General features: G+C 29.9%; 4 protein-coding genes across 9 annotated transcripts in view; 1 reads left to right on the forward strand and 3 right to left on the reverse strand.

Moving 5' to 3' along the window:
* Nucleotides 1-49: 49 nt before the first annotated feature.
* LOC107993432 (interferon-inducible double-stranded RNA-dependent protein kinase activator A homolog) lies at nt 50-2094 on the reverse strand. Its single transcript, XM_062076034.1, has 3 exons — nt 1914-2094; nt 1039-1523; nt 50-942 (listed from the first exon to the last, which is right to left on the reverse strand). Exons 2-3 carry the CDS (start codon nt 1381-1383, stop codon nt 280-282), a joined length of 1008 nt encoding a protein of 335 aa, XP_061932018.1. The 5' UTR covers nt 1384-1523; nt 1914-2094; the 3' UTR covers nt 50-279.
* A 475-nt stretch (nt 2095-2569) lies between these two features.
* On the forward strand, nt 2570-3967 carry LOC107993426 (ribosome-recycling factor, mitochondrial). The gene is made up of 2 exons (XM_028664624.2): nt 2570-3449; nt 3567-3967. Exons 1-2 carry the CDS (start codon nt 2893-2895, stop codon nt 3802-3804), a joined length of 795 nt encoding a protein of 264 aa, XP_028520425.1. The 5' UTR covers nt 2570-2892; the 3' UTR covers nt 3805-3967.
* Nucleotides 3948-6660, reverse strand: LOC107993425 (uncharacterized). Of its 2 annotated transcripts, none has more exons than XM_062076033.1 (7): nt 6408-6660; nt 6038-6314; nt 5663-5821; nt 5333-5585; nt 4753-4867; nt 4471-4543; nt 3948-4352 (listed from the first exon to the last, which is right to left on the reverse strand). In XM_062076033.1, exons 1-7 carry the CDS (start codon nt 6567-6569, stop codon nt 4156-4158), a joined length of 1236 nt encoding a protein of 411 aa, XP_061932017.1. In that variant the 5' UTR covers nt 6570-6660; the 3' UTR covers nt 3948-4155. The 2 variants fall into 2 exon arrangements, with proteins under 2 accessions (XP_061932017.1, XP_061932016.1); XM_062076032.1 differs by having other exon boundaries at nt 4438-4543.
* Nucleotides 6661-7194: 534 nt separating this feature from the next.
* Nucleotides 7195-16021, reverse strand: part of LOC107993429 (epidermal growth factor receptor) — a 159035-nt gene continuing 150208 nt past the window's right edge. For all 5 annotated transcript variants that reach the window (XM_017049837.3, XM_062076024.1, XM_028664631.2 and 2 more), the window contains 9 exons: nt 15608-15992; nt 14139-14815; nt 13769-13898; nt 13221-13531; nt 12441-12739; nt 11009-12211; nt 10471-10879; nt 9902-10081; nt 7195-9818 (listed from right to left, as the gene is read on the reverse strand). In XM_017049837.3, the coding sequence (XP_016905326.1) occupies nt 9511-9818; nt 9902-10081; nt 10471-10879; nt 11009-12211; nt 12441-12739; nt 13221-13531; nt 13769-13898; nt 14139-14815; nt 15608-15992 (3902 nt within the window). In that variant the 3' untranslated portion in view covers nt 7195-9510. The remainder of the gene's footprint in view (nt 9819-9901; nt 10082-10470; nt 10880-11008; nt 12212-12440; nt 12740-13220; nt 13532-13768; nt 13899-14138; nt 14816-15607; nt 15993-16021) is intronic.

Below are 16021 nucleotides of genomic sequence, written 5' to 3' on the forward strand. Positions count from 1 at the left end.
AATCTATATTTGAAAAATATGTTTATTTAAAAAAAAAATGTTTGAAAAATAGATATAATATCTAGATGTATTTATATTTTAAAGTTTTTCAGTATAAAGTCAAAGTAAAAAAATAATTAATATTTTCAAATATTTCAGTATAAAACAAAAATTCTGTAATTTTCTCCTAATAAACAAATTTGTTTCAAAATTTGTTTCAAAATATGTAACAAAATATTTTTATTAAATATAATATATGCATAAAATTCATCTGTTTTATTTTTTGACACAGTAATTCTACTATGTCAAAAAAACTACTGTAGTATCTATCATTTTTTGTAATGCACGTAATTTAGTTTCACTTTTTGTTTCTCCTAAAGCAAGTTCTACAATACTAGGACATGTATTTATTCTCATAGCTACAATGATATTTTCTGAAGATGGAATACATAGAGATGTAAAATCTAAACCAATATCTATCAATATATCTTCAAATTTTTTTATTAAATGTTCTATACATTCTTCAGAAACATGATTTTGATTTGATGGAATAACAGATAAAATTCTTTCAATTATTTCTTTACGTGTTTCATCATCATATTGAGACTTAAATTGAATATGATATTCTGATAACTTAACACCTAAATTAACTTTTTTAGCTGCAGGTAATTTTGAAAGTTTAGTATATTGAGCTTTAGCAATTTTATTAGAATTTTCCATTTCCTGATCAATATTTTGTTTTTTTTTGTCAGATATATTATTTAAATCAGGTACTAAATCACTTAATTTATCTAACATTTTTTTAGCAGCTTCCTGTTTAGCTTGCTTTTTTGTTTTTGCAATACCAATTTCTTTAAGAGTTGCTACTTCACACTCAATAGTAAAAATCTTTGCATGTGGAGGTCCAACATCACTAATTTGCTGATACTTAGGATCTTGTAAATTGTTTTCAACACACAAATCCTATAATAATTATTAATATTATTTATATTATTATATATTGATATTATTTTATATTGCAATGAATCAAGAATATTTAGATAGATAAATATGACTTACTTGTAAAGCACCAACTGCATTAACAAATGGTATATCTGGTGGAATTCTTGGTATTTCAGGAATTGTTGGTGGTAAAGGTGTTCTTACAGGTGATTGAGCTGGTGATGCTGGTAATTGTAAATAACCTCTATGTGTTGCAATAATTTCTAGCATTGCTTTTGCAGCTTCATGTTTTGCATCTTTCTTAGAACGTCCAATACCAGAAGCAATAAGATCATCACATTTTACTTGATACGCAAAAACATTCATATGTGAACCTCCTCCATCATGTATAAGTTCATAATTAGGTGTTATCTTATTTTTTATCATCATTTCTTGTAAAATAGATACTGGTGTTTTATTCATTTTAAATACAGATTTCTTAATTTTATCTTTATATCATTAATATCAGTTTTATAATCCTTTTCTTAATTAATATTATTATAATTTTGTATTAAATTAAATTTATAATTTTTACTATTATATTTATGTATACATTATATTATCTGTAAAGAATAAAAAAACTCATAATAAATATATTGATAAATATGTAAAAATAGAAAAATATTTTTTATAAAATATTTAAATTTGTAATATATTTCATCAAAAACGATTATAATTCAAAATAAACAAAATAAACAATCATTTATAATCATTATAATACATATAATGAATATATTAATAATTTAATTATAACAATAACCAATATTGTAAGAAAAACAAATCAAGATTAATTATAAATATATATAAAAATGATATAACTCTTCACAAATTATGTTATATAATTTTATATTTCATAATATATTCTACAATATTTTATTTAATAAATTGTATTTATAAAAATGTTCAATTTTTTTTTTTTTTTCTAATAATATAGAATAATATAGAATATTTACCTCATCTTGGAAAAAGATCTTGGGAAGGAAAGATATCTTTCAGTTAAATTATAAGATTTATTATTATTTCAGAAAATAACTTATCTCAAAAAAAAGTGTTTATTCACTTTATAAATAGGGGAAGAATAGGACAGAAGTCCAAAAGTTCACTTTTGAACTTTATGATTTGTTTACAACATTAAAAAAAAAATTTACTTCAATTCATACTAATAAACATACGAAAAATTCAAAACTAGTTTTTATAAATATTATTATTATATGCATATTTTATTATTTTAAAAATCTACATTTTTAATATAAATTATAAATATTAATATAAAATCTATTAAAATACTTTGTTATAAAACATATAATTGATTATTATTGACATCACTATTTTGTTTCGATACCAAGATATATGAGACAAATTTTAGTGAAATTTAAAATGTTTTTAAAATATTAAAGATAAATATTTTAATAATATTTAAATATTATATTTTTAATATAAATATAAATATATTTTTAATTATAATTAAGATTAATAATTAATATAGATTAATAAATTAGTTTTATTTTAATTTATCTTTATTTAATATTTTTTATAATATAAACTATTATATTTTTATAATATATATTATTATATATTGAAAAATATAAATATATTATATGTACATACGAAATATTAATAACATATTAATAACACATTATATATTCTTTCTTTAAATTTTGATTTAAATTGATATATTATAATTTTACAAAACATATTGCTGTTATTTATTATACTATTGTATGGTATACTATACCGGTTTCTAACCTCGTCAAATTGTGTTAATATGAAACGTTAGTAAGAATTTTTGATCTCATCGTATCGTGTTAATAAACATTAATTTTAACATCGATTGGAGTGAAATTTTATCATTGTTATAATTAATATATATAATTAATATATTTCTATCAAATGTGTACAAATACGTTATAAAGAAGATTACAAAAACAATTTATGTTAAATATTCAAACAATGATAAATTTAAATTTTTCAAGAATTTGGATTATAGAATTTAATGCTTTATATTATTTAAGAAATTATAGAAATGTTTTAATATCATCTAAATTAACAAATATACATAATAATTTTTTATTTAATTTAAATAATGTAAATAAATTTTCTACTGCAAATGTATTATTAAAAAACAAAGATCGTTATAAAGATAAAAAAAAAGTGATACATATTAATCTTGATGAAATACGTAATATTATAAAAGTAGATCATATGATATCACGGTTTGATGGCACAATTGAAAAATATAAAGATCAAATGATAAAAAACCTACCTTTACGCACAAGAATAGGTGCTATAGAAGAATTAACTATAACATTTGAAGATGAAGAACATAATCTTGAAGAGCTTGTAGAAATTAATCGTAAACCTAATATGATAATATTAAATGTATCTGCATTTCCACAAATAATTCCAAATATTTTAGAAACTTTATCAAAATCTCAAATGAATTTAAATCCACAACAAGAGGGTACAATTATTTATATTCCAATACCTAAGTAAGTTTTCTTAATATTAAATATATAATTTATTGTTTTTATTTAATAGTGACTTAATAATTTTGTTTAATATAAAAATATATTAATTTAATATATTAATGTTATAAAATTTAATAGAATTACAAAAGAACATAGAGAAGTTTTAACAAAAATGGCAAAACAATATTTTAATAAATGCAAAGATATTATTAGTGACATAAGAAATGAATATGTTAAAGAATTGAAAAATTATGAAAATGCACCAAAAGATTTAATTTTTAAAGCTGAAGATTATATAAATGCGACACAAAAAGAGTATGTAAAAAAAGCAGAACAATTATTAAAATCAAAACAAAAAGAACTTTTAGGAGAATAATTTTAATTTTAATATTTTGTTTGCATAAACATATATAAATATCAGATCATATTATATAATCATATATTGTTTTGATGTTGCATTTTTTGTTTTGATGAAAACTCTAAAATGTAATATATATATATATATATATAAAATAAATATTATGTATAATATAATAATATTATTATTATTATTGATTGGGTTTTTATTATATTTTACATTATATTAATAATAATTTATATTAATATATTAATATATTAATATAATTAATATAATAATTTATATTATATTAATTAATTAAAATTATATATAATTAATAATTGAATAATTATAAAACAGAAATTCTATAATAACATTTCATAATTATAATTATACATTATATATATAATTAAAAAGAGCTTTGCAAAGAGTTTTTGTAGCAGTTTCTAAAATTTCTTTTTTATGAAAACTTATACTAAGTCGTAGGAAATTATGAGAGTTTTCTAAATATGAAAATCGTATCCCTGGTATGGCAGATACTTTAAATGTTTCTTGACACCATTCAATGAAATTACTACCTTTTATATCTATAAGTTAAAAAAAATTTTCTTTTAATATAAAAAATTTATTTATTTATTAATTAAGTAATTAAGTAATTTAAAAATATGCTACCAAAAGGAAGATGAATCCATACAAAATAACCACCTTTTGGTCTTTTATATGAACAGCCTTGTGGTAAACAATGATCCAATATATTACATAATACAGATAATCGTTCCTATAAAATATAAATTCATTCATTTATCTATTTTTTTTAAATACAAATGTTTAGATTTTTTTTAAATATTTATATTTAGTTTTAGAATTTATTTAAATTTATTAAATATGCATATATATTGATTAATAATCTTTAAATTCTAATTATGAAGTAAAAAATTAACTGTTCAAAGAAATTAATAATAATTTAATTCACTTTATGAAACGTACCTTATATATTTGTATTAATTTATCAAGGTAATTATCTTGCATATTCAATTGTAATAAACTTGTGACAATACCGGATATATAATGATTAACAGCACCACCGCTGCATAAAATTCCTCTATAAAATGTTAATTTATAAAAATCAAATAATATATTAATTCTTAAAAAATTTATCAAATAATATCAAAAATATTTTTTACAATTATAGTTTTCTTAACAGTTTATCAATTAATATTTAACAACTAAATCTTTGTAATGTATTTCTTTATATGTATTTTGAAAATAATGTGATTATAAATCACTTATCATTTTTAAAATCATTTTTAAATTCTAAATAATTAAGTTCTCAATATCTGATTATTAAATTTTAAGTTACTAATCATTGTTAAGTTATCTACATATTTTTCTTCATTCGCATATTTTTCGCAATATAAATAAATATCTGTTATAAATAATTCCTATACTAGATTTAAATTCGCTGTTAATTTAATGGTTCATTTAAATTTCAATATGTTATATATACATCTTAATATTAATAATTAAAGAAATGAAAAGAATAATAGAAAAAAAATATTATATTTACGATTGTCTAAAAATCTTGGCAATTCGTGGACTACATTCCATCCATCCAAAACGAAGACCAGGAGAAAAAATTTTTGAGAATGTCCCATTAGATATAATATTGCCATCTCGATATTCAGAATCTGTTGGTTGGTCATAAAAAAATAATCGATGTGGTGGCAAACCATCTTCATAATACAATAAGTTGTATACATCATCACAGGCGATTATTATAGAATTTTTTCGTGCTATTTCAACGAGACGTTTACAATTTTCTGTTTAAAAAAAAAGTAAATAAAAAGATCTTTTAAATTTTTAACAAAATAGTAAATTATAGAAATTTTTAATTTACCAACAGATAAAGTTGATCCAGTTGGATTATGAAAAGTGGGTATTGTATAAAACATAGCCCAGAATATTTTTTGTTCATTTGTTAAAAAATTATCACATTTCTGTTCCATAACTATTTTTTCAAATGCATTAACATCTACCATATCGTTTTTCATTGGTACTATATTAAAAATGATAAAGATATATATATATAGTATATAAATAATTATTAAAAACTTTAATAAGAATTTCATATAATGCATTTTAAATGTATTTAGTATATAATTAGTATGATTTGAATTACATTTTCTACATTCTATGTATAAATAAAGATTAATAAGATTTATTAACATCAATTAAATTTATAACATAAATGGGAAAAATCTGGAAAACATACCTGTGATTATTTTCATTAATGGAAATTGTTTAAAAGCATCTAAGGCTATCATATAAGTGACTTCCTCTACAAAAATTATTCCATTTGGAGCGATAATAGTATTCAATAGAAGTTGCAGACCATGTGAAGCTCCACATGTTAAAATTAAATTTTCACGTTTCACAGGATCACCATAACGTCTAGTTAAAAATTTTGCTAATTCTTCACGACATTCCCATAAGCCTGCTGTAATGCCATATTGAAACAAATAATATTTTCCTTCTTTCTTTTCTTCTTCCTAAAATGAAATATTTTTTCAATATAACCATTAAAATCATTAGTAATAAATTAACACGTATTGTAATAAAATTATATATTTTTAACTTTTTACCAATCGATGATCTGTTGCTTTTTTCATCATTTCTGCACAATATTGAAGTAGGTCAGGACCGGGAGCACCAACTGATAAATTCGTTGTTTCATCTTTGTAAACATTAAATGTAGAATCGTTGTCAAAAAGATGTCTTCGATATGGATCACTTATTGTTTCCATTGTTAGAAATTGAGTTTTTTGTAATAAATAATTCAATTAAGTTTTATTAAAAGCTTCATATAAATAAGCAAAGAATTAATTTAAAGAATATCTTTTTTTCATCGTTTTATTTATTTAATTTATAAATTCGATTCGTAAATTATTAAATTGTATAAAAACAGACGAAATATAGTTTATGTAAGTCTTATCTGCATGATTGTGCGTAATTGGCGATAATAAACGAAAAGATGGAGAGTGGGAACATTACAACGTAATAAAATCATTCGTCTACGAGGAATTACAAGAATTGTGTCATTGAGTGGGGGAAAAGCGGTCATTTAAACATTTCAAATATTGCTTAACATTAATTTGTTTTAATTTGTTCGCATTACTTCATTGAAATATTTAGCAACTTGATTCGCAAATGAAAATTTGATACATTTTCTTTAAAATTTCCTGAAATAAATAAAAAGCCATAATATAAGACGTTTTATTAATTAATAATTTTTTTCCGCAATTTATTGTAAATTTTAAACAAATTTATTTATTTATATATATCAAAAAAGATATAAAATATAATACATAATAATAATATAATAATAATAAATATGAAATATTGGTGCAAAAAAAGAAACAAACTATGAACTCTCGTAAGAATGATGATGGTTCTTTATTACAATAACTTCTTTACGATATATAATGATATTATAAAGTTTTATAAGTTCTATGTCCACAACCGAATGGCAAATGCAATTCCTTGCAACTATTTTATCCCGGCTATCGAACGGTATTGTACAATTTCAAATTTACGCTTGCAGTTATCACTGCTGATTTTACACAGAATCGTAAGGACAGGAATAATGTCGGGAGAGGCATATGGGAGAAAGACACGTTTTCTCATTCTTTTTTTTTTCTTTTTCTCGCGATACACGTTGATCCGTTCGGCAACACAATTATTGATACAAATATAATATATTACAGGAAAAAAAAGTCAACGTAATCATTAATAATGCTTAACGCAATGTACATTCTTTTTTATTCTATCATTCTTTACGTAAGAGCATGCATTCCGCGTGCGACGAGATTAAAAATTCGTGCAATTTTATTATTATCAAAAATATATCGTAAAATATATAATTAAATAATTTTTTTTTTTAAATTGATCCCAGTTTTATCACAGAATCTCGAGCATTGTTAAAAATTTGATCTTCGCTATACCATCATGAATGAGATCGTAAATCTCGTGCACGCTTAAACATGTTATTTTAACTAATCGAATACAAATGCCTCGATGTATTCATTTTTCGTAGGTTTTTTTTTCTTAAATTTCAAATTTGAACACGATCATATAATACGATTTCTCTAAAAACAAAATGTGTGCGCCATTTTTTATTATTTTTTCTTTCTTTTTTTTTTTTTTCTTTCGCGCGTTCCCTGTACACAACATGGCACATCCTAATCCTATGATTACGCGGCACAGCATAACCCCGTATATAATTCGCATATCGGCGCTGCGCTTAGTTTATTTCGTTTATTTTCTCTTTCGTACATCCCATTTTCGAAATGAAAAAGAAGACATACAGCTTACTTATTTTACTCAAGTACTTTCCGTTTTCTACGTAATGTAGAATATCTTACGCACTAATCACTAATCTATGTACAGACGCGTTTCTACGAATAAAAATCGAGATAATTTCGTGCGCTCACGGCCGAGGCCAATTTCATTGGTCCCATGTATAAAAGGCGATGGCATAAAAAAATATAGAGCATCGTTAAAACATTTTATTAAGTAGAGCCGCAAGACAAGAATCTCGGGAAACAAGCGTCCATTTCTTTCATTGTCCTTTTGAATACTTCTATGAATCCCTGGATTCCGATTGATCTTCGTGTTGCGACTCAAGAAACTCGTTACTATTTAGGCAGTAAATTAGGACAATTCGTTACTCGTACTGTCGTAGCTTACTGCAATATATATATATATATATATATATATATAGAAAAAGAAGAAAAGAGAAAGCAGGAGAGGATAAACGATCGAAATGTTTCTTTTGTCCTCCGAGTAAAGTAGTTCTTTGAGTAATAGTAAAACGTTTCTTATCACAGTCAAGGAGCGAACTGATATTCCGCACCACGAAGAGGCTTTAATTTTCATCAGATCTTTAATTTAATTTCTGAAGAGCCCCGTGTGCAATTTTTGACAGCTCATGCATAATCAATCACGTGAAATATACAATTCAAACAAAAGAACGAAAGAGAAGAATACAGGATACTTGTATGCAATAATTTTATTCTTTCGACAGACAAATATTCACGTCCGCGCGTTTGAAACAATTTTCTATATTTCAACACGTTAATATTATTAAAATAAAAAAAAAAAAACTTCAACAGATATAAAAAGATTAAATAAAGCGAAATCGCGCGAATGTGGTCCATCAAAGTTAATTGAAAATCGAAGACAGAGATAGGAAAGAAACAATTATTTATGCCATTTACTTGCACATCGTTTCCCTAAACTTTTAATAGTCTTATACAAGTGGTAGATAGTACTTTTTCTTTTCTTTATTTACAAGCCACGGTAAATGGCACATTAAGATTATCTTTGCACTACTTGTTCATCGCACGCACGCTTTTTAATAGTTCATAGACGCGCGTTACACGCATCTTTTATTCGCTAGTCAGCTCGTTGAAAAATGAAGTTAGCACAGTTTCATACGTTTTACATCTAATCACAATCAAACACGGCACTTTAGAGTACAAAGTGTCCTTTGTAAGTACACTGTGAAGAAGTTTCCTCAAGAATGAGGAGCCGGATACATTCGTATTTACGCCATTTCATGTATTCATCTGTTACGTTCGAAATCGAGACACTCGATCAACAGACGATTGAACAGTATCCTGGCTTTCGAATTCAAGCCTGATACTATAACGTTACAGTTCATGTCTAACGTCGTTTCACTTGAAATCAAACGGTCGTTTCGTTCTTCCTAAGGGGTTTCAACGGTTGTAGTTCACGTTCCAAGCGATCGAAATCGTTGTAATACTCATGATCGGATTCTTCTTCGGAACTCCTTTGTCTCACTTGAGATCCAAAAGTTCCATTGGTTAAAACCTTTTCCAGATCAGGTGTCGGAATGCCTATCGTTTGCGGAGTTAGTGGTCCTTCGTCCTGAGACATTATGTACTCTGGATTATCCAACGATGTTTTTCCTTGAATGGTGAGGAATTCAGGATACTTTCGGTAACCGTTGTTTACTCGCTTTGGTTCCATTTCTGGAAATGACAACAATAAGAATTATCATTTATATTCTAAGAGTTTTGCATTCGAGATGATTTGAAAAAGATTTCCTGCTTACCCGTAGGTTTCGAGTCCCCTATGAGATCCATGTATTGCGTTGTATTCGTTGGCAATTGCGGCGATGGCATCAAATAATCGTCTTCGTCCAATGGCAAATCGAGCTTTAGATTACCTACTTGAGCTTGCTGATGAGCAGAATTCACTTCACCGTCGAAACAATCATCTGTCACATCGCAATCTATGTACATAATAATAGAATATTTAATATTCCATATATCCCATATTTATTTGTGTCGTTATTTATATCGAAATAATATTAATTCTATTATATTCTTGAAAAATTAATATTTTTAATATTAATTTTAATTATCTATCATTGTATACATCCACAAGTTGCCATTATGTTGTGTAACACATTAGCATTTATAATCGTTGCTCCATAATTTTTAAATTACATAAAAATTAATGATCACAATTCTTTCTGACACAAGAATTTCATTCATGGAGATATTAATTATTAATTCTTATTTGTAAATAATAATATTAACGTTTATACGATGCATTATGACATTAATGAAATATTTAAGAAGAAAATTAAAATTCTAAGTAAATAGTACATCAATTCACCTCTGACATCGATCATTTTCAACGGATCCGAACAATATCTCGAAGCTGTACTATCCGATCCCACGACATGTCCACAATGGCCGTTCGGAGGCGTGTAATGCCCGTGTTGTGCGGAATTTCCTGGTTCGTGCGATGATACATTTCCGTTCCTGTGATTCGCGCCATACCTCAACAACTCCCTGTCCCAATTTTGTTGATTCTGGGGCGTGGGAGAGTCGGCGGCTAATGGTTTTCCATTTGGCCAGCAAGGTTTCACAGGCGTGTTTGGCGGAGAGCCGGAAGTACTGGATGCAGAAAGTCCTGGTGGAATCGGAGCCCTGGATTTTGGCTGCAGATACTCGTCAGCGTCTACTAAAGCCTCGGGGCCGTCCATAGCTGATGCAAGATTTCGTATCATCTCCTTTTCGTCCTAAATAAATTATTGGAACATTAAAAGATTATTTAAAATTAATTTTTCATTTGCAAATTTTATTGTAAAATTAAAGAACAAGTTTTAATATTGTACAATTAAAATTTATCTATCTATGAAGTCACTAACCTGCAGTGTATACGAAGGTAGTCTCATATATTTATCGCCTTTGATAGCAAGATATCGGCCAGGATCTCTAGACATCTTCGCAAAGTCTTCCGCCAATTCTTTAAAACTAGGCCTCGATTCGGCGTCCAACATCCAACATTTGATCATGATCATATACACGTCAATTGTACAAATCGCCGGTTGGGGTAATCTTTCGCCTTTCTCCAATAATTCTGGCACGTTTCGAGCAGGCACGTTTTCGTACGGTCTACCACCATAAGTAAGAACTTCCCAGATAGTCACGCCAAAAGCCCAAACATCCGACTTGTGGGTGAACACCCGGTGTTGAATACACTCCAATGCCAGCCATTTGATTGGCATCTTGCCACCGGCAGCCTTGTATTGTTCCTCGTTGATGTCCAACAATTTGGCCAATCCAAAGTCGGTGATCTTAACGCAATTAGGCGTTTGCACAAGAACGTTTCGAGCTGCAAGATCTCTGTGAACCAATCTTCTCTCTTCCAAATAGGCCATCCCTCTGGCAATCTGTGTACACCAATTTAGCAACGCTTTCGAGCCAATTTTATCTTTGAATCTGCGCACGAAGTCGAGGAGGCAGCCTAAAGGCATCAATTGGGTCACCAACATCATTTGTGACGTCATGCAAACGGCCAGTAATTGAAGTAAGTTCGGATGTTCCACGCTGGCCATGATGTACGCCTCGTCTAAGAATTCTTTCGAAGTGTTCGCTCCCGTACCATCGTGCAAAACTTTTATAGCCACTGGAATCTTCACGTTCTCTCCTTCCGGTACCCAAACACCTTTGTAAACATTTCCAAAAGCACCGTATCCTAAAATCCCACCCTTTCTCATTTCTTCTTCCTTTATTATACGTAATTTGGCTAAATTTGGCTTCACGCCAGTTGGGCGAAGAGGCTCGTTGTCGTCCAAACCAGTTAATGCCATTGTCATTTTCACGGTGTTTTCTTTGGCTTTTGCTCGTACACGCCAGAAATACATGATGATGGCCGCCACCACTAGAAACGCTAAAGCAAATACTGCGACACCTGCCAAGATGGCCGGTTGAAGTTCGTTTTCTATCAAACCAGCGGTTTCAAGCGAACAATATGGTTCGCTGTCTGGATTGAAGATTTTATGAGGATATTCGGGAGTACACGTTTCGGTGCAGTTGAAAGATGTAGTATTCCCATCTGTATCTTCATTCTAAAATAATAAAAAAGAAAATATTTAAACTTAGATAATTAGATTTTAAATATTGTACGATACTTGATGAATATCATTTGCCAAGAAGCAAATAAAAGTCTTAAGATATTTGAAGAATCATTCTATTTTAATTTATTTGAATCAATCTACTGAATATTACTGATATTATCGAATAAATTTTATTTTGTAAATCAAGAATGAAGTATATCGAAGAATGAAGTATACGTACAATATAGATCTTATAATTTCGACATTTATAACATTGATTAGGGCCTGGTCCAAAACACCCTCGACACTCGCTGAAGCACGGTATACAAAGTTTATTGGCGTCTGCAAAATAATCCGCGGGACATTCGTCTTCACACTGTTCACCCCTCTTGTATTTTGTACATTCTTGGCAGACATGTTCGTGGAAACCGTATCCCGTGCACTTCTTACAACGAGAGTGACATTTGCGACAAACAGCCTTGCCTGCTAATGGCTTCAATGGCCCCTGCTCTAGAGGACTCACCCATTCGTAATAATATCCTGTAAAATAAAATTATTACATTATAATTTTCATTCAAGATGTACTGAATTTTATTAGGAGCAAATTTTGAAAAGAAATATTCCATCTTAATTTATATACATTGATATTATACACGTTTATCTCCATTATTCGTAACAACGTGAAAAAATGTTATAAAATAATCAAGAAGTACCTATACTTAGGAACTATTTAATCAATTTTGTCATCCGTTATTCGATGTTCGAAATTCGAGATCGTAATTGAATTGCATAGATTTGAAATAAATTAATAGCAATTCCTTAAAAAATTATGGATTCGAATATTAAAGTACAAGATTCGAAACACATTAATAACGGAATAAGTATAGAAATGACGACAAACCAAACAAACCGATTCTTGAAAATCAAGTTACGATTTGAAGTGTACAGTTAAGTGTACTAGAATTTCAGCTCGATAAGAAGCTTGTCCTCATTGAAATGAAATAAATGCTTGGTCACCTACCGTCAGGACAGGACTCCTTTTTTTGCAGACATCCTTCAGGTACATGGTCGTTGAGGATCGCCTTATCGCAACTGTGGCATCCATTAGGGCCTATGTTGTTTTCAGGTCCCTCGCAACCACCCACGCAGTTCCCGTGACAGCTTTTGCACACACCGTTGTCATTATATTTCGAGGCCGGGCACTCTGGCACGCAAAATGGACCGTCTCGCGCGTGTTTGCATTTCTTACAGTGATCCGTGTTCGGCCCTATGCAAGAACCATCGCACTCCTCGTGGCACACTTTGCAGGTCTTCTCATCCGCCTGGTAGATTCTGGAAAATGGTAATAAAAATGATTGTTTTTCTTTTCGATAAGAGGCCAGGATAATAAAAAGTGTAAAAAGAGAGCAAAAAGCGTGTAGCGAAAGAAATGAAAGTCTTCCCAGGTATTTTGCAGTTTACCTTCGATCCACAATCTGAGGTAGGCAAATTTAACATAGAGAAGTAACCCGTGTTATTTACGTTACGATACAATTGATACCAGTTTCTCGAGTGAATTTTTATTCTTACCCTGGCGCGGTACAATCTTGAAGGCAATCGTTTCCTAAAATAAAGTTCTTGCAGGATAAACACTGTGCCGGGCCGGGCCCCCAACAACCTTCGTCGGAACATTGCTCGTCGCACACCAGCCCATCTTTTACTGTAAAAGGTATTTATATAATATATTGTATTATAAATTTATATAACATCACTATTAACTATATTATTTTTTTAGCTTTATCGTTTTATGTTAACATATATACATATTATTATGCAGATACATAAAAATTTTCATAATACAAATATGAATAATCCATTCACGTATTAAATGTTATTTTTCTTGTTTGATAAGTCGAATAGTTAAAAAAAAAAATTGGAAATTGTCAAATAATGTACTCACTACATTCGTTTTCGTTCCGATTATTGGACAACAAACTCTCGTGTTCCGACGACTTCTTGATCCTGGTCCAATTGATACTTTGCGCGTAGCATAGATTCTTGTTCTCCAGAATGGCTATCGAGCCGGAATAAATTTTCTTGAGTGAGCTAAGCCCGAACGAGACCAACGACGTTTTCACAACGTACAACGACGCAAAGTACTCGGTCAAAGTTCTTCCGCCTATCACCTCCAAATTCCGAAAATACGATAAATTCTTGAAATCCTTGTGATCACCTTGAATATTTAAAAACCCGGTGATCTCCTTCAAGGTACTGAACACCTCCAACTTGTCCGGATGCATTTTCTCGTATCGTTTGCCGAAACTGAAATTCCTATACACGTGTTGGAATCCTTGAAAACTTTGGTCTAGAATTGTGATGGATCCCTCGATGATGGTGCAATCCTTGAAGCTGTCGATATTCCCGGAATGCACTTTCTCGACACCTTTGCAGGTTTTCGGGCAAGGTCCGTCGCAGGGCACGCATTCACCGTTCAACGCCTTCTTTTTGGGTGGGCAAGATCTTACGCAAGCCCCGTTGTCTTTCAGAAGGTGTTCCGGACATCTTCTCACGCAGGTTGCGCCATACGCGTACTTGCCGTCAGGATTAGGCTCCCACGAATACGTCGTAGGATTGTATCTGGAAGAAATGATCGTCGTAATCCTCGAGTCGTAATGTCCAGAATCGTAAAGCTTTGGAGGGGGGCGAGAGTTTTCAACTTTTAACGCGATTTCGCATCCGGGAAATCGGTATTGGTAAGCAGGAAAGATTTATCGATGATAAGGATATTGTTGTAAAACGCGGTATAGTGTTCGAAACGTGCGGTAAACCCGAGTAATGTTCGAATATCAACCGGGTTTCATAGACCATTCTTACGTTTCTAGTTCTTGATTACTCATTCCGATATATAATCCATGAAATATTATATTATTGTGATGTACGATATTGTTAGACTTGCAAAACGATTCTGTGATCTGGAGGTATTGGTTTTTATTAATTGCGTGGGTGTAGCGAGCGAATTTTATTATTTCAATTGTGCAAGGGTGGAATGACATTTATAATCGAACCAACGATTGATCTTTTACGTAGATAAACTTTTTTCATATAAAAATTTATGTGCATTTTCCAATATATTTCTTCATATTTCATCAATATCTGTATATATTGTGAATCGGTAATTGTAACTAAAATTTTAACAAGTTACAAGACAATCCTCGATGTCCTAATTATATATTTTAATTATCTATTACTTTCCCTTAGAATATTTATCACATTCTGTATACGTACCAAAGGATTTATAACGAGTTATTATTACTATTTTAAGAAATTCACGAACGATTTGTCAATCAAAATTGAAACCCGATCGCGACCCAGATTCGAATTCGTGCGTAAGAGGGAGGGGTGCAATGAAATATGGATCATTCTACTTACTTTTGCATGGGCGGGCATTCCTGCGTGCACACACCGTCATCGAAGAAGTTCTTGCAGGCGATACAGTCGCTCTGTTTCGGGCCTGTGCAGCCACCGGCGCAAAAAAGATGGCAACACTCCCGCGGATTGGGCCCGAAGCACCTGCCCTGCCAGCACTGAGGCGAACAGTTTGTCTTCGAGTACTTCTGACAGTTCTCAGGCCCCTCGCCCCAGCAGCCTTGCTCGCAGCTCTTATCGCAGGGTGTACAGGCGCGTTCCGGCGACGTAAAATTGTACACGTAGGAGTACATTGCACTCGGCCCTGTGATTATTTCCTCCCAGTTGATCGTGCGGATGTGGCACAGGTTGTAGTTGTTGTACATGCCCACACTGCCGTTGAGGATATCTGGCAACGACACGCATGATTTAGTTTAC

The sequence above is a fragment of the Apis cerana genome, linkage group LG6 (genome assembly GCF_029169275.1).
Source record: "Apis cerana isolate GH-2021 linkage group LG6, AcerK_1.0, whole genome shotgun sequence".
Lineage (NCBI taxonomy): Eukaryota > Metazoa > Arthropoda > Insecta > Hymenoptera > Apidae > Apis > Apis cerana.